The 18,230-nt window shown below is 47.2% G+C and overlaps 1 protein-coding gene across 1 annotated transcript in view; it reads left to right on the top strand.

The window, feature by feature from the left end:
- The first annotated feature begins 439 nt into the window (after positions 1 to 439).
- LOC140398673 (peptidyl-prolyl cis-trans isomerase FKBP10-like) overlaps positions 440 to 18,230 on the top strand; it is a 30,756-nt gene continuing 12,965 nt past the window's right edge. Inside the window, exons 1-6 of the mRNA XM_072487649.1 lie at positions 440 to 606; positions 782 to 975; positions 2,832 to 2,977; positions 5,176 to 5,365; positions 8,055 to 8,200; positions 11,536 to 11,725. Of these exons, the coding sequence (XP_072343750.1) occupies positions 535 to 606; positions 782 to 975; positions 2,832 to 2,977; positions 5,176 to 5,365; positions 8,055 to 8,200; positions 11,536 to 11,725 (938 nt within the window). The 5' untranslated portion in view covers positions 440 to 534. The remainder of the gene's footprint in view (positions 607 to 781; positions 976 to 2,831; positions 2,978 to 5,175; positions 5,366 to 8,054; positions 8,201 to 11,535; positions 11,726 to 18,230) is intronic.

Below are 18,230 nucleotides of genomic sequence, written 5' to 3'. Positions count from 1 at the left end.
TGAGACAACACAGATTATTATTATATTGGCAAAGCTGCCAGGGGGTGGGGGGTGGGTGATTTCCTTGTAGTCGAATATCGTGCCCATGTTTACACTGGATTGTGGTGCTTGGATGTAGTTCATGGAGACTGGGTAGGAGAGGCGTTTTCTATTTCTAGAATATCTAAATGCAATGTTTTCCCAAACGGTAAAATGGCAGTGAGTGAGGAGGGTCTTCGACACATTCCGAATGTTCTTTAGGACCCGCAGGAATCCCCACTGAAGAGGTCCTGAATCTGTGGGATCTGGCCGGCTTTGCTGATGAAGCTGTTTACCCTGATCCCCATCGGCAACATTTCCAAATAATTGTCCAACTTCCCCATCCACAAGGGCCGGCTATTACAACAGGAGCTTATCGCTGGGGGCTGGCGCTGCTGATGCAGATTGAGGATCAAACACAAGTTGGAATGTGGGAGAGGCGGAGTTGCCATCCTTGGGCAGCTATATCCCGGGAAGACCGCCTTACACGTTTACAACATTCCAGAGAGAAACCTAATGAAGGGAGGGGGCTGGCTGTCTAGGGATGTACCAGGAGTGAAGCCTTTCCTGTCGATCAGCTGCAGCATGGTAACGAGCCGGAGCCCAGCTCAGTCATTTTGTAACCATTGCAGCTACTTTGTAACCATTGCAGCTACTTTTTAACCATTGCAGTTACTTTGTAACCATTGCAGCCGCTTTGTAACCATTGCAGCCGCTTTGTAACTTTCCCGGCTCGGTGTCAATAACATTGTAACTTTTCCAGGTCAGTTTCACCATGATGCTCCCTGGCGCCTGTCTGCTGTTCGCTCTGGCTGTGTGTGAGCCGGGACCCCTCACTGATGTGCTGGTGGATCGATACTTCATCCCCTCCCAGTGCTCCCGGGAGGTGCAGAGCGGCGATTCCATCCGTTATCATTACAACGGCACCTTCGCGGATGGGAAGAAATTCGACTCCAGGTAAAAGAACAACAGGAAAAACAAATCAATAAAACGATTGTGACTTTATCACATTTCACCCGGGTTACAGCGGCCGCCACCGGAGCGAGCTCCTTGTTCATAAGGAATGGTCACTTTGCAACATCGTTTTCCGAGATTTTTCAATGCGCATTTATTCCCCGCACCTTTTTATTATTAAAAAAAATAAGAAAACGTTTAGGAACAATTGTACATGAGCAGTTTCCGATGGTTTGTGTAAACCCTGAGGGATTGTTATTTTAATCTGTGTCGAAGTATCTCGAACTCACTTACTCGCCAATCGTGTTGGAAAATGTGAATATAATCCTGCGCTCCTAATAAACACTGTCAAATCTCAACAGCAACCCCCCCACCCCCCCCGCAAGAATCTCCCCTTCACAAAGAGAGGAAACACTTTTTCAGGGACTTCCTGTCAATTGCCACATCACCCATTCCCAAAATCTGCAGCATGTCAGTCAGGACGCCCGAAATGCGTTCTGACCTCTGCATTTGCTTTTTGGAGTGTAGCCACTGTTTTAATTTCGGAAATGCTACACACAGCAATCTCCCATAGGCACAATATGATTTTAAACAAATCTTTTAAAATTAATACTTTAAAAAAAATTCAGATTAAGGGGCAATTTAGCATGGCCAATCCACCTACCCTGCACATCTTTGGGTTGTGGGCGTGAGACCCACACAAACACGGGGAGAATGTGCAAACTCCACACAGACCGTGACCCAGAGCCGGGATCGAACCCGGACCTTGGCTTAAAATTGATTCTGATTAGCCAGGATCCTGGGGCGAGCTCCCCTGCTCTTCTTCAAATGGTGCCATCTGAGGCTGGACCCTCCGGCTAACACCTCATCCCAAAGGTGGCACTGCTGACAGGGTGGTACTCCCTCAGTGCCGACAGAGGTGAGTACTCCCTCAGTGCCTCGGCACCGACAGAATTCTGGCCCTGTTGGCCAAGTAAACTGGACCTAGTTGCCACAATAACCTCCAACTCCTTCCATCTGCATTGTAGACTGAAATATTGTTGTCCTTTTTGTGATTCATAGAATCCCTACAGTTCACAAGGAGGCCATTCGGCCCATCTGGTCTACACCGACCCGCTGAAGGAGCACCATATTCCCATAATAATAATCGCTTATTGTCACGAGTAGGCTTCAATGAAGTTACTGTGAAAAGCCCCTAGTCGCCACATTCCAACGTCTGTTCGGGGAGGCCGATACGGGAATTGAACCCGCGCTGCTGGCCTTGTTCTGCATTACAAGCCAGCTGTTTAGCCCGCTGTGCTAAACCAGCCCCGTAACCCCACGTAGGGCCAATATAGAATGACCAATCCACCTAACCTGCACAACTTTAGTTTGTGAGAGGAAACCGGAGCACCCGGAGGAGACCCACGCAGACACGGGGAGAACGTGCAAATTCCACACAGACAGTCATCTGAGGTCAGGATCGAACTCTGGTCCCTGGTGCTGTGAGTCAGCAGTGCTAACCACTGTGACATCGTGCTGCCCTAATGAAATGAAATGAAAATCACTTATTGTCACAAGTAGGCTTCAAATGAAGTTACTGTGAAAAGCCCCTAGTCACCACATTCCGGCACCTGTTCGGGGAGGCTGTTACGGGAATTGAACCGTGCTGCTGGCCTGCCTTTGGCTGGTTTAAAAGCCAGCGATTTGTGCAAAACCAGCACTCCATAAAAAGGATTGAACCCCGAAACCATTCTTTGTGTTGAACAGCATTGGGAAGGGAGAAGTGTGTGGGAGTGGGCTGCCTGTGTAATTAGCTATGTAATTAAAAATGTAATTCTTAATCTTTTTTTCTCCACCCCCCCCCCCCCGTCTCTCAGCTATGACCACAACAACACCTTCAATGTCCAAGTGGGAAAAGGTCGCCTGATCCCAGGAATGGATAAAGCAATTTTAGGAATGTGTGTGAATGAAAGGCGTCGCATTGTCATTCCCCCTCACCTTGGCTACGGCAGTCAAGGAGTCGGTAAGAAGATTCCTGCCCCCCCCCAATGGTCGAATGTATCACCTTGTATGTTATTGAATCACAGAATATTCATAGCACAAGAGGAGGCCATTCAGCCTGCTGTGTCTGTGCTGGCCCTCAATGAGCAATTCACCCAGTGCCACAACCCCACCTCTTCTCCTTAGTCCTGCATATTCTTCCTTTTCAGATAAAATTCCAATTCCCTCTTTAATTTCCTCAATTAAACCTGCCTCCACCACACTCTCAGACAGTGCATTCCAGATTCTAACCACTCCATGTGTGAAAATATTTTTCACATGTTGCCATTGCTTCTTTTGCTCCTTCTCCTAAATCTGTACCCTTTTGTTCTCAATCTTTCCATCAATGGGAACATATGACCCCTATCTACTCTATCCAGGCCCTTCATGTTTTTAACCACCTCAATCAAATCTCTCAATCTTCTCTTCAAGGAGCACAGACCCAAATTCTCTGATCTATTTATGTAACTTTAGTTCCTCCATACCGGAACCATTTTCCAAATCTTTTCACACCCTCATCTGCCTTAACATCCATCCTAAAGAATGGCACCCAGAACTGGATTTGGCACTCCAGCCGAGGATGATCCAACGTACATACACGTCTAATACAACTTCCTTGCTTTTATACTACGCCACTTATGCTTCATTGACCACTCTCCCTTAACCTGTCCTGCCCCCTTTCAAATTGTACCCTTTATTTCCTCTTTTCTCTCTGTATTCTTGGAGACTCGCTTCACACTTCCCTTTAAATTTCCTCTTGCCACTTGTCCATCCCTTCTGATCTGCCGATGTCCTTTTGAAGTTCCACATTATCCTCCTCACATATTTCGAAGTTTTGTATCCACAAATTTTGAAATTGTGTACCCTGTACACCAATATCAGGAAGAGCAGGGGGATGACCCCTGGGAAACTCCACTATAAACATTCCTCCAGTGCCAAAACAAATCCATCAACCACAATTGTCTGATATCCTGTCGCAGCCAATTTTGTATCAATTCTGCTACTTCCTGTTTTATTCCATGGCTTTGCTCACAAGTCTGTTGTGCAGAATTTCATCAAATGCCTTTTGGAAGTCCCCGTACACCACATCAACAATGTTACCCTCATCGATCCTTTTGTTACAATATCGAAAAATCCTGTAAGTTAGTTAAACACAATTTGTCCTTAATAATTGGGTGCTGGTTTTCCTTAACTAACCTGCATTTGTCCATGTGACTATTAATTTTGTCCCAAATTATCATTTCTAGAAGTTTCCCTGTCACTGAAGTTAAATTGACTGGCCTGTGTTTATATTTACATACTTTTTTGAACAAGGGTGCACTCCTCTGGCACCACCCCGAGTTTAAATTGGATGGAAAATTCTGGCCAATGCCTCCACAATTTACTCACTCACTTCCTTGGATGCATCTCATTAGGTCCTGGTACTTTATCAATTTCGACTGCAGACAGACGATTCAATACCACCTCCTTATCAACTGTATGGATTTCTTTCACTTTCACAGTGGTGTGCACATCATCTTTGGTAAAGACCGATGCAAAGCATTAATTTAGTACCTCAGCCATGCACCCCCCCCCCCCCCCCCCCTGATGCCATGTGTAAATCGCCTTTTCTGGTCCCTAATCAGCCCAACTCCTTTTAACACCCCTATTATTCTTCTGCCTATAGAAGACTTTAGGATTCCTTTTTATGTTGGCTGCCAGTCTCTTTTCATGCTCTCTCTTTGCTTCTCTCATTGTCTTCAATTTCCCTTGGTGCTTCTCTTAGGTTGCAACCTTCTGTATTCAGCCTGGTTCTCAGTTATGTTATCACCTGACATCTGTCATGACCACACTTTTTTTCTTTCTTGTACTGAGTGCAGGATCAGTCTCCCATCTGTGCTCCGTTTGCTGATCTCAGTCCAGGACCAATTTTACCTCCACTCCGGGCAGGGGGGACTTGATGCTCCCGCTTCACTATCTGGGGATTTGGACTACAAAGTCAGCTGTCATTGTTGGGGAGAACAGGATCTGGTTTCTCTGTGATTAAGACCTCTGTAACTCACCGTCTTATTTTGCAAATCTAGAATAGTACCAGAGGCAACCAAATGATGGGCAATATTTCGGGGGAATTAAGCTATGATATAAAGTATCTGTACGTTCCTTCTCTACAGTTTTTTTTTTTCACTCCTCTCTCCTTCACAGAAAATGTCATCCCTCCTGATACCACTCTCTACTTTGACGTCATTCTTCATGATATCTGGAACCATGATGACAAAGTGCAAATGAAGACTGTGTACAAACCCACAGCTTGTAAACGTACAGTGCAGAACACTGACTATGTCCGCTATCACTACAATGGCACTCTGCTGAATGGGACTCTCTTCGATTCCAGGTGAAGGAGGTTTCTCGGGTGGCACAGGGTCAGTGTGCCCGTGTGTTGCAATCTCCCATGTGGCACAAGGTGGTACAGTGGTTAGCACTGCTGCCTCCCAGTGCCAGGGACCCGGGTTCGATTCCAACCTTGGGTGACTGTGTGGAGTCTGCGCTTTCTCCCCATGTCTGCGTGGGTTTCCTCCCACAGTCCAAAGATGTGCAGGTTAGATGAATTGCTCCTTGGTGTCTAACGGTGCGCAGGTTAGGTGGGGTTACGGGGATAGGTAGGGTGCTCTTTCAGAGGGTCAGTGCAGACTCGATGGGCTGGGGGGCTCCCTTCTGCACTGTAGGGCTTCTATGGCTGTGTGTGCATCAAGTTCTCCGTGGTCGTTGTCCTAACCTAGTGTTTGATATAAGGAGTCAGTGAGTTGCAAGGGAGGGGGTGAAAGCTCTGCTTGGGATGCTGCTATCTTTCCGTTGATAGTGTTCTGGTCAACATTCCAACCCTAAATAATCACCACGAGAATAAATTAAAGATCTCAATGCTGTTTGTGGGATCTGGCTGTATGTGAAACTCCTCAAGTACTTCATTGGCTATGAAGGGTCATCCTGAGGTAGGGTGTGGGTGTGAAATAAAAGCAAGTTCTTAATGCTGACTCCTTGGGAGGGTTAAAGGGAGAAAATTCAAGTCCGTTTGAGGAGAATGTTTGGCAAATTCCTCCTAAGTCCCAGAGGAAACCAGGCTAGCTCTAGGTGACTGTGATTACCCAAGGTACATCACACAATGTATACAACTACTTCCCATTTCCCACCCCCCAAATCGCTGAAAACCCTTCAGTATGGAAGACCATACAGGAGTGGGAGAGAGCATCTCCAGTCCATCACCCTGTACCCAGCCTCGGGCCCAGATGGAAAGATTACAGACCTTGCTTCTCACATCATTCATTATCCAACCATCAGAAACTTTCCTCCTCCCCTTCTGAAATGTTGCTGCCTTCCTGACTTAACAAGGCCACGCATACAACAATTTTCAGCTGTTCTTGTCTAACCTTGAATCTGTGTCTCCTTGTCCCTGGGCCTGTGGTAATAGCGAGCGTTTCTCTGGCATTAAGTTTATTTATTCCTCTTGGGATCATCTCCAACTCTTTGATTTTTTAAAATAAACATAGCTTTAAGATTCTGAGCATGTTTGCTGCAATCACAGGCCCCTTGGATTGGATTGGATTTGTTTATTGTCACGTGTGCCGAGGTACAGTGAAAAGTATTTTTCTGCGAGCAGCTCAACAGGTCATTAAGTACATGAGAAGAAAAGGGAATAAAAGGCACTTTGGAGTGCCTTTAGAATCTGTTGCTCTTTGTGAATTGGGGGGGAGACAGAATGTGTCCAAGAATTCCTCGTTCCCGTCTCCCTACCTCCACTGAGGCAGCCCATCGGTGGAAAGTGACCAAGTTTGGTTCAGAGCTGTTCTTTGCATTGCCATTGAGAGACAGGTTTATTATTCCAGCTTCTCTGCACTAAATGAAAGAGCCCTTTAAATAAAGTATTTATAGAACTACTGTACATTCATTCAGTGTTTTTCTTCCCGTGTGCATATCCCTGAGCCACCCTTGGCACCGGCTCACAATTGGATCAGTTCACTGTGTGTGGAGTCCAGGGCACGGGCTCGAGTTCGATCATACAGAGCAGAAATGTACAGTGCAGAAGGAGGCCATTCAGCCCATTGTGTCTGTCTTGCTGTACCCCAAACTCGTGCTTTCTGTCTGTAATCTGGAATAGTAAAACGTTCCCAGGAGGGAACTTTCAGTCACAGTGAAACTTGATTGGTTGGTGGCTGGAAGTTAGATTTTGAAAATGACTTCTTTTAAAATCTTCGAACTAAATTCGGAATTGCAGGAAACCCTCAGCAGGTTTGCCGACATTGGCACCAACCACTGTAGAATTCTTACAGTACAGAAGGAGGCCATTCGGCCCATTGAGTCTGCACCAACCCTCTGAAAGAGCATTCTATTTAGGCCCACTCCCCGCCATATCCCTGTAGCCCCATAACCCCACCTAACCTGCACATCGTAGGACACTAAGGGACAATTTAGCATGGCCAATCCACCTAACCTGCCCATCTTTGGACTGTGGGTAGAAACCGGAGCTCCTGGAGGAAACCACAGATACTGGGAGAACGTGCAAACTCCACACAGACAGTCACCAAGGAATTGAACCCGGGTCCCAGGCGCTGAGGCAGCAGTGCTAACCACTGTGCTGCCCGAAAGTGAATGTTGGAAAACATTTATTTGCAACTCGGGAGAAGCATTTTCACTCTTTTGTAACAACTTGGTACCACAGGGAGTGGTTGAGGTAAATGGTATAGATACATTTTAATGAGAAATTTGATAAACATGAGGGAGAAAGGAATAGAAGGGAATGCTGATGGAGGTGATGAAGAGGAGTCGGAGCAGACCTGTGAGGAGGTGAAGACCACGGACCAGTTGGCGGAATGACCTGTCTGTTCTGTACATTTGTTTCCGAGGTAAAGTCAGAGTCCAGTGTTGGTGTCCCTTTTGTATGTTTCACACGCTCCCGAGTTCCCTTCTCTTTTTTTCTCCATCCTCTCACTTCTCTTTCCCTCCCATACCAGCCTCCGGAGCGGTGGTGAGTGATTCCTCAGCTCCCTTTTCTCATTCTTCAGGCTCTCTTTCTCCCTCTCCTCCCATAGTCACAATCGCATGAGGACGTACAACACCTACATAGGCATCGGCAAGTTAATCAAAGGAATGGATGAAGGTCTCCTGGGGATGTGTGTGGGAGAGAGGAGAATCATCACTATCCCTCCCTTCCTGGCCTACGGGGAAGCTGGATATGGTAAGTGAAATCTCCAAGACTGACCATCTGCACTGGGAGTTGTTTTCATTACTGGAGCCCGTCCAATGTTGGGTTTAACCACCCTCTGCAGCACCTTCCATGTTCACTGATCTGATCTGTCTAGCATGCTTGGGCAACCTGCTTGATTCCTGTGCCCTGCTTATCTCAGTGGCCAGGGTTTTAAAATTGGTTTTACTGTTGCTGGAACTTTGGGAATCATCCACGGCTCCTGTTCCTGATCTGTGATTCTTGTTGGATGATGGGTACATTGAGTCAGGATAGGATTGTGCTCAACTGTGATGCCTTAGCAGTCAAATAGCCTGCTAACAATCGTTCATCATCTAAGTTCAACGGGCAAAGAATGGCTTGGGTGACAATAGCCCAGGAGTGAAACGTACTGACGATGGCCTCTTACCCATAAGTGTTGGGTGGGTATGCATGGGGAAAATAGATGACGGACAGTGAATCAAAGGATCTGACTGTTAAGAGCAGGGGTGAACTTGGGAACAGAGGAGGCCGTTCAACCCCTTAACTGTTTCCCCATTAGTTTTGATCATGGTTAACTGTGTCTTAGCTTCATCTACCTATCTTGGTTTCATAAGACTTGATATTAACCTGCCTATCTATTTATCATAGAATTTACAGTGCAGAAGGAGGCCATTCAGCCCATCAAGTCTGCACCGGCTCTTGGAAAGAGCACCCTACCCAAGGTCAACACCTCCACCCTATCCCCATAACCCAGTAACCCAATCCAACACTAAGGGCAATTTTGGACACTAAGGGCAATTTATCATGGCCAATCCACCTAACCTGCACATCTTTGGACTGTGGGAGGATACCGGAGCACCCGGAGGAAACCCACGCACACACGGGGAGGATGTGCAGACTCCGCACAGTGACCCAAGCCGGGAATCGAACCTGGGACCCTGGAGCTGTGAAGCAATTGTGCTATCCACAATGCTACCGTGCTGCCCCGTGGTTAGTGATTGAGATCAGATGGGGTAATGGAAGGAATAAGGATTGGCCAGCTCGGCAGCTTTTCTCTACCCTGAGATTCTCTGGGTACGGAGTGTCAATAATGATTTTGATGCTTCGCAGTGGCTAGCACTGGGACTGCGGCGCTGAGGACCCGGGTTCGAATCCCGGTCCTGGGTCACTGTCCGTCTGGAGTTTGCACACTCTCACAACACAAAGATGTGCAGTCTAGGTGGATTGGCCACGCTAAATTGCTCCTTATTTGGGGAAAAAGAAATAATTGGGTACTTTAAATTTTTTTTAAAAAGTGATTGTGATGCTTCTCATTAAAGGACTTCAACTCCCTGAGCACTGATACTGTGGATGGGAGAGTTCCGACTGCCTGCACTGTTCTCTCCTTTTGTTGTTCTCACTTGTGGTTTCCATCCCCCACTCGCAATCCCAATCCCATAATAATCGTTTCTGCATCTGCCTCCATCTCCTGTTCAGACAGCTCCTGTGTCTCAGGCAACAAATGTGTGGAATCTGGAATATTTGCAGGAGACACCCAGCTATACAAGTCCAGAACGGTTCCTGACATTCTAATACGAAGACCGGGCAGTCAGCTCGGGTCCACTCTCCCGTTGTGCCATGATAACGGGCTCAAAGACATTTGTTTTTCCTCAAGTTCTTTTATTTTTAAAAAAAGATGCAACTTCACCTCTTAAGGTTTTCAACCAGCTGGTAATTGGGGAGGTGCAAAGGCCAATCACACACAGTATGAATGAATAAAGAAGAAATTAGTTTCTAATTTGATGGAAACTCGGTGAAGAGCAAAGCCTTGCAGTGAAAGACAGCACAGGTCGAGGGTCAAGGGGCCACAGTGCAGGACAGCATTGGGGTCAAGGGGCCACAGTGCGGGACAGCACTGAGGTCGAGGGTCAAGGGGGCGCAGTGCAGGACAGCATTGAGGTTGAGGGTCAAGGGGCCACAGTGCAGGACAGCATTGAGGTTGAGGGTCAAGGGGCCACAGTGCAGGACAGCATTGAGGTCGAGGGTCAAGGGGCCACAGTGCAGGACAGCATTGAGGTCAAGGGGCCACAGTGCAGGACAGCATTGAGGTTGAGGGTCAAGGGGCCACAGTGCAGGACAGCATTGAGGGTCAAGGGGCCACAGTGTAGGACAGCATTGAGGTCGAGGGTCAAGGGGCCACAGTGCAGGACAGCATTGAGGTCGAGGGTCAAGGGGCCACAGTGCAGGACAGCATTGAGGTCAAGGGGCCACAGTGCAGGACAGCATTGAGGGTCAAGGGGCCACAGTGTAGGACAGCATTGAGGTCGAGGGTCAAGGGGCCACAGTGCAGGGCAACATTGAGGTTGGGGGTCAGGGGCCACAGTGCAGGACAGCATTGAGGTTGGGGGTCAAGGGGCCACAGTGCAGGACAGCATTGAGGTTGGGGGTCAGGGGCCACAGTGCAGGACAGCATTGAGGTTGGGGGTCAGGGGCCACAGTGCAAGACAGCATTGAGGTCAAGGGTCGAGGGGCCACAGTGCACCACAGCGTTGAGGGTCAAGGGGCCACAGTGCAGGACAGCATTGAGGTCGAGGGTCAAGGGGCCACAGTGCAGGACAGCATTGAGGTTGGGGGCCAGGGGCCACAGTGCAGGACAGCATTGAGGTTGGGGGTCAAGGGGCCACAGTGCAGGACAGCATTGAGGTTGGGGGTCAGGGGCCACAGTGCAGGACAGCATTGAGGTCGAGGGGCCACAGTGCACCACAGCATTGAGGTCGAGGGTCAAGAGGCCATAGTGCAGGACAGCATTGAGGTCGAGGGTCAAGGGGCCACAGTGCAGGACAGCAATGAGGTCAAGGGGCCACAGTGCAGGACAGCATTGAGGTTGGGGGTCAAAGGGCCACAGTGCAGGACAGCATTGAGGTTGGGGGTCAGGGGCCACAGTGCAGGACAGCATTGAGGTCAAGGGGCCACAGTGCAGGACAGCAATGAGGTCAAGGGGCCACAGTGCAGGACAGCATTGAGGTCGAGGGTCAAGGGGCCACAGTGCACCACAGCATTGAGGTAGCAAAAAGGAAGATGATGTAAGCAAAATGATCACCTGACCTGAAACTTTGTTTATTAAAACTCTTCAGGTTGAAGTTCTGAAAAAGACGGATTTGGTGGAAATAGATGGTAAAATGATAGTGAGTCATATGTTTGGGGGTGGAGTTTTTGTGTGAACAAGAGGAGGTTCAGAAGAGTCCCAAACTCTCCTCGTTTCTGTCTGCCTCCTGGCCGGGATTGTGTGCACTGAGCACGTAATGATATTTTGTATACTCTGACCATTTAACAATCTGAATTTATTTCGCTGGTGTTCTGTCCATTAGGTAGTGACATCCCCCCCCAGGCCAGCTTGGTATTTGACACACTGCTGCTGGATCTGCACAACCAGAATGATACAGTCACCATAGAGAAGTTGGTCGTCCCGGAGCTCTGCACCCGACAGATTGAGTCTGGAGACTTCATTCGCTATCACTACAATGGCAGTCTGTTGGATGGAACCTTCTTTGACTCTAGGTGGGCTCTCTCTCACACATTTTTGATCATTACCTTTTTTAAATTACATGCTAGCATTGCTAACCGTTCAGCCCAGAGGATTTTCCCACTGCACCTCCCTTTCTCAACAGAATCATCTTTGGGGACTGTAACATACCTAACAGTAACCGCTATACTGCCCAAATACCTCCCCAACTAACTCCAGCTGGCCATTAACCATTAAATATCACTTGGCTTACGCTTCCTGGAGTCAGAAAGCCAGGGGATAAAGTTCTATTCCAAAACGTAAGCACATAATTTACATGGACACTCCTAATGTAGAGTTGAGGGAGTGCTACACTGTCAGAGGTGTTGGTTTTTCCAATGTGACATCAAACCACAGCCTAACTCCCTTTTCGGCTGGATGTTATATGTACTTTGAAGAACATATAAGTTTTTCCCGGTTTTCCTCCACCAACATCACTTCTTTTTCCAAAAAAATGTTTTTCTGGTGATTATCACATTTCTGTTTGTGGGACCTTAATGTGCGCAAATTGACCTTAGCTTTTTATTCATCAAGACCGTGTCTATAATTTTTAGAAGTTCCTCATTTAGTTGTCCTGAGACCATGAAAAGTGCTGTAGAAATGGAAATTTTTCTTTTTTTAACTGGTGAACGGCCACGGTGAACGGATCTCCAGCACTGAGTCCGTCCCTGTGGCTCAGAAGGGAAGGAGGGGGAGCAGGAGAGCAATAGTTATTGGGGCCTTGATAGTTAGAGGGACAGATAGACGGTTCTGTGGCAGCGAAAGAGACTCACTGATGGTATGTTGCCTCCCGGGTACCAGGGTCCGTGACGTCTCGGACCGTGTTTTCAGAATCCTTAAAGGGGAGGGGGAGCAGTCACATGTCGTGGTACACATCGGTACCAACGACATAGGTAAGAGAAGGGACGGGGATTTAAAACAGGAATTTAGGGAGCTAGGGTGGAAGCTGAGAGCCAGGACAGACCGTGTTGTCATCTCTGGTTTGTTGCCAGTGCCACGTGGCAGTGAGGTGAGGAACAGGGAGAGAGTGGAGATAAACACGTGGCTGCAGGGATGGTGTAGGAGGGAGGGTTTCAGCTACGTGGATAATTGGAGCACATTCTGGGGATGGTGGGACCTGTACAGACAGGACAGTTTGCACCTGAACCAATATCCTGGGAGGGAAATTTGCTACGGCTCTTCGGGGGGGTTTAAACTAATTTGTCGGGGGGCTGGGAAAACGAGCTGTAGTCCAGAAGCCAGTGTTGAGAGCAGTGAGGTACTGAGGAGGGTATCAAGGTTGCAGGAGTGTACCAGAAGACAGAAAGGTGGGTTGAAGTGTGTCTACTTCAATGCAAGGAGCATCCGGAATAAGGTAGGTGAACCTGGAGCGTGGATTGGTTCTTGGGACTACGATGTTGTGGCCATTACGGAGACATGGTTAGACCAGGAACAGAAATGGTTGTTGGAAGTTCCGGGGTATAGATGTTTCAGTAAGAGTAGGGAAGGTGGTAAAAGAGGTGGAGGAGTCGCATTGTTAATCAAGAATAGTTTAACGGCTGCAGAAAGGCAGTTTGAAGGGGATCTGAGGTAATATGGGCCGAAGTTAGAAATAGGAAAGAAGCGGTCACATTGTTAGGAGTTTTCTATAGGCCCCCAAATAGTAATAGAGATGTGGAGGAAGAAATTGCAAAACAGATTATGGATAGGTGTGGAGGTCTCCGGGTAGTTGTCATGGGTGACTTTAACTTTCCAAATATTGATTGGAACCTCTATAGGTCGAACAGTTCGGATGGGCAGTTTTTGTACAGTGTGCAGGAGAGTTTCCTGACACAATATGTGGATAGGCCGACAAGAGGGGGGGCCACATTGGATTTGGTACTGGGTAATGAACCGGGCCAAGTGTTAGGTTTGTTTGTGGGAGAGTACTTTGGAGATAGTGACCACAATTCGGTGTCTTTCACTATTGCAATGGAGAGGGATAGGGCCATACGGCAGGGCAAGGTTTATAATTGGGGGAGGGGTAATTATGATGCGATTAGGCAAGAATTAGGGAGCATAAGATGGGAACAGAAACTGTCCGGGAAAGGCACAAATGAAAAGTGGAGCTTGTTCAAGGAACAAATACTGTGTGTCCTTGATAGGCATGTCCCTGTCAGGCAGGGAGGAACTGGCCATGTGAGGGAATCATGGTTCACAAAAGAGGTTGAATGTCTTGTCAAGAGGAAAAAGGAAGAGTATGTAAGGATGAGAAAACCAGGTTGAGTAGGGTCGCTTGAGGGTTACAAGGTAGCAAGGAATGAGCTGAAAAAAGGGCTTCGGACGGGGGCACGAGAAGTCCTTGGTAGGTCGGATCAAGGAAAACCCTAAGGCTTTTTACTCTTGTGTGAGAAATAAAAGAATGACCAGGGTGAGGTTAAGGCTGGTCAAGGACAGTAGTGGGAACTTGTGCATGGAGTCAGAAGAAATAGGAGAGGCGTTGAATGAATACTTTTCTTCAGTGTTCACAAAGGAGAGGGGCCATGTTTTTGAGGATGAGAGTGTGATTCAGGTGGGTAGGCTGGAGGAGGTAGATGTTCTGAGGAAGGATGTATTAGCAATTTTGAAAAACCTGAGGGTCGACAAGTCCCCTGGGCCAGATGGGATATATCCAAGGATTCTTTGGGAGACAAGGGATGAGATTGCAGAGCCTTTGGCTTTGATCTTTGGGTCCTCGCTGTCCACGGGGATAGTGCCAGGGGACTGGAGAGTGACGAATGTTGTTCCTCTGTTCAAGAAAGGGAATAGGAATGACCCTGGTAATTATAGGCCAGTTAGTCTTACATCGGTGGTGGGTAAGATAATGGAAAAGGTCCTGAAGGATAGGATTTATGACCATTTGGAAAGATGCAGTTTAATCCGCGATGGTCAACACGGATTTGTGAAGGGTAGGTCTTGCCTCACAAATTTGATTGAATTCTTTGAGGAGATAACTAAGTGTGTAGATGAAGGTAGAGCAGTTGATGTTGTATACATGGATTTTAGTAAGGCGTTTGATAAGGTTCCCCATGGTCGGCTCATGATGAAACTAAGGAGGTGTGGGATAGAGGGAAATTTGGCCAATTGGATAAGTAACTGGCTATCACATAGAAGACAGAGGGTGGTGGTGGATGGAAATTTTTCAGACTGGAGACCAGTTACCAGCGGTGTACCACAGGGATCAGTGCTGGGTCCTCTGCTATTTGTGATTTTTATCAATGACTTGGAGGGGGCTGAAGGGTGGGTCAGCAAATCTGCTGATGACACCAAGATTGGTGGAGTAGTGGCTGAGGTGGAGGCTGTTGTAGGCTGCAAAGAGACATTGATAGGATGCAGAGCTGACCTGAAAAATGGCAGATGGAGTTTAACCCTGATAAGTGCACGGTGATTCATTTTGGTAGAAAAAATTTGAATGCTGATTACAGGGTCAACGGCAAGGTTCTGAGGAATGTGGAGGAACAGGGAAATCTTGGGGTTCATGTCCACAGATCTCTGAAGGTTGCCACTCAAGTGGATAGAGCCGTGAAGAAGGTTTATAGTGTGTTAGCGTTTATTAACAGGGGGCTTGAGTTTATGACCCGCCGGGTTATGCTGCAACTATACATGACCCTGGTGAGACCACATTTGGAGTATTGTGTGCAGTTCTGGTCACCACTATAGGATGGATGTGGAAGCATTGGAAAGGGTGCAAAGGAGATTTACCAGGATGCTGCCTGGTTTGCAGGATAGGTCTTATGAGGAAAGGTTGAGGGAGCTAGGGCTTTTCTCTTTGGAGCGGAGGAGGATGAGAGGCGACTTAATAGAGGTTCATAAGATGATGAGGGGGATAGATAGAGTTGACGTTCAGAGACTATTTCCTCGGGTGGATGTAGCTGTTACAAGGGGACATAACTATAAGGTTCGGGGTGGGAGATATAGGAGGGATGTCCTAGGTAGGTTCTTTACTCGGAGAGTGGTTAGAGTGTGGAATTGACTGCCTGCTGTGATAGTGGAGTCGGACACTTTAGGAACTTTCAAGCGGTTATTGGATAGGCACATGGAGCACACCAGAATGACAGGGAGTGGGATAGCTTGATCTTGGTTTCGGACAATGCTCAGCACAACATCGAGGGCCGAAGGGCCTGTTCTGTGCTGTACTGTTCTATGGTCAATGACCCCTGAACCGCTTTGCCCCCAAAAATAAAGACCACAATATACCACCGGGAGAACCCTCGACAATTAATCCTCATGAGGAAGTTTGTTGTCAATGTTGAGGGCAATGCTCTGCTGTAGTGGGCAGCAGCTAGGAATGGGTTAATAACAAGAGAGTTTTCATATTCATTGTCTATCCTGAGTTTCAGTTCATGGAAAGGTCACAATTGGAGGTCTCGGTGTTCTTACAAAGAGTAACCAATGAGGTGGTTATGTTGAGGGTTGTTCATGTGCTTTTGAAGCTGGAATTCAGTATCTGGCTTGTGATCAGTTTTCCTTGGTGTCACTCTGGTTAGGAGTTGTCTAGTTTAACTCTATCTGGAGTTGAAAAGAATCCGGTGTAGTGATAACATGGTTGTGTTGTAATTCACCGATTGACCACTAGGAGTCTCATTCGTATATAAGTGAATGTTCGAGTCTTGTGACCTCAGACTGACTAGGGAGCTGTGAGAGAGGTTGTTTGTGGATGTTCATATGATTATTCATTTGTTGTTTTGTATATATTTGACCCACAGTTAATGTCAATAAATCATTTGTAGCTTTAGCTACAAGTGTTCTTGTAGTAAATCAGGCCATCCGACAAGAACATTACATCCGGTTTTCATTGAAGGGGAAGAGGTCAGCCCAGGCAGCTCAGTAATTTGCATTAGTGTAAGATAATCTTGTCGCCATCGACAAGTCAGGAGTGTGATGAAATACTCTCCACTTGCCTGAATGAGTGAAACTCCCAATAACACTCGGAAGCTCAACACCATCCAGAACCAATCAGCCTGCTTGATCACAACCCATCCACCACTGGCGCACAGTAGCAGCCGTGTGTACTATCTACAAGATGCACTGCAAGAACTCACCAAGGCTCCTTAGCCAGCACCTTCCAAACCAACAATCACTACCATCATTTATAGGGTTACAGGGATAGGGTTACGGGGATAGGGTGGAGGTGTGGGCTTAAGGGGGGTGCTCTTTCCAAGAGCCGGTGCAGACTCGATGGGTCAAATGGCCTCCTTCTGCACTGTAAATTCTATGATGATTGAAGTCACTCACCACCCTGACGTTTGCTGGGTCAAAATCCTGGAGCTCCCTCCCTAACAGCACTGTGGGTGTACCTACACCACATGCACTGCAGCGGCTCAAGACAGCAGCTATTCACCACGTTCTGCAGGACAATTAGGGATGGCCAACAAATTCTCCACCCTTTTCTTAAGAAAAAATCATTAACGAGAAAATGTGTACTGAATGTCGCCACTGGAGTGTGTACTGGAGTGTGTACTGAAGCAATGGGAGTTAACTATTCTCTCAAAATCCACGCCAGCCTCTTTCATCCACTCCATCTCCCTCTGCAGATGTGCTGACATTTTGTTGCCATGAGTTAATAAAATGAGGAAAGAAAAGCGAATGGCCTGTGGTGACTTGCTGCTTTCTCTATATTGTCTGTAAGGAGCAGGCGTGTCCTGACAGATATGCTCAAAAATATTCAGCAAATCCGGCAGTATCTCATTCAGCAACAAAAGGTGCACCTTCAGACAGATCTCACTCGTTACTCTTCTAGGGATATATTTGGTAAAGGGGGAAAGTTAAACTGATGACTATTCGCCAACAAGCTCCCCTAAAGGTGACCTTTCAGCAATGACAATTTCACCTTTAAAAACATAGGTTAAAACGTCACGAGAGTATAATCGTGTAGCGATCCAGCACTGGGCCAGTCAAAGATCTCCGTTTTCAGAAACCTGGTACAGGAGGAGGGAGGTTGCACAGTTTATGTGGAATTCCAAAGTTTGGGATCCAGGCAGCTGAAGGTGGAGTGATGGGAATCTGGGATGTCCAAAAGGCCAGAATTGGATCGACTGAGTCTGAGGATGGGGCTGAAGAAGATTGTGCGATGAGAATTTTAAAATTATGGTGTTGGTGAACGTGTTTAACTTTCCGATTCTGGGTGTCACCGAGAAGAGGGACACATTATCTTTGAGAAAGTGGTAGTGAGGTACCTTCTAGAATCTTAGTCCATGTGGTAATGATTCACATGAAGGAGACCTCCTCAGTGAGGTATCCGATCAGGATTGAGCACCTGTATAATTCTACATCACCATCAATCAATGGTTTCTTGAGACAGAAGATACAAATAACTCCGTGGATATTGATAAAGAAGAAATGCAGCTGTCCATTTACACTCGGTAAGGTCCCACAATTGGTGATCAGATAATCTGTTTTAGTGATGTTGCTTGTGGGATAACTAATTACAAGAGTCACAAGCTGTTCAAATGTTGCCATGGAATCTTTTATATCTACCCGAGAGGGTAAACTGGCCTCCGCTTT

This window comes from Scyliorhinus torazame, chromosome 21 (assembly GCF_047496885.1).
Source record: "Scyliorhinus torazame isolate Kashiwa2021f chromosome 21, sScyTor2.1, whole genome shotgun sequence".
Taxonomy (NCBI): domain Eukaryota; kingdom Metazoa; phylum Chordata; class Chondrichthyes; order Carcharhiniformes; family Scyliorhinidae; genus Scyliorhinus; species Scyliorhinus torazame.
This window is presented reverse-complemented; position numbering and strand designations above follow the sequence as displayed.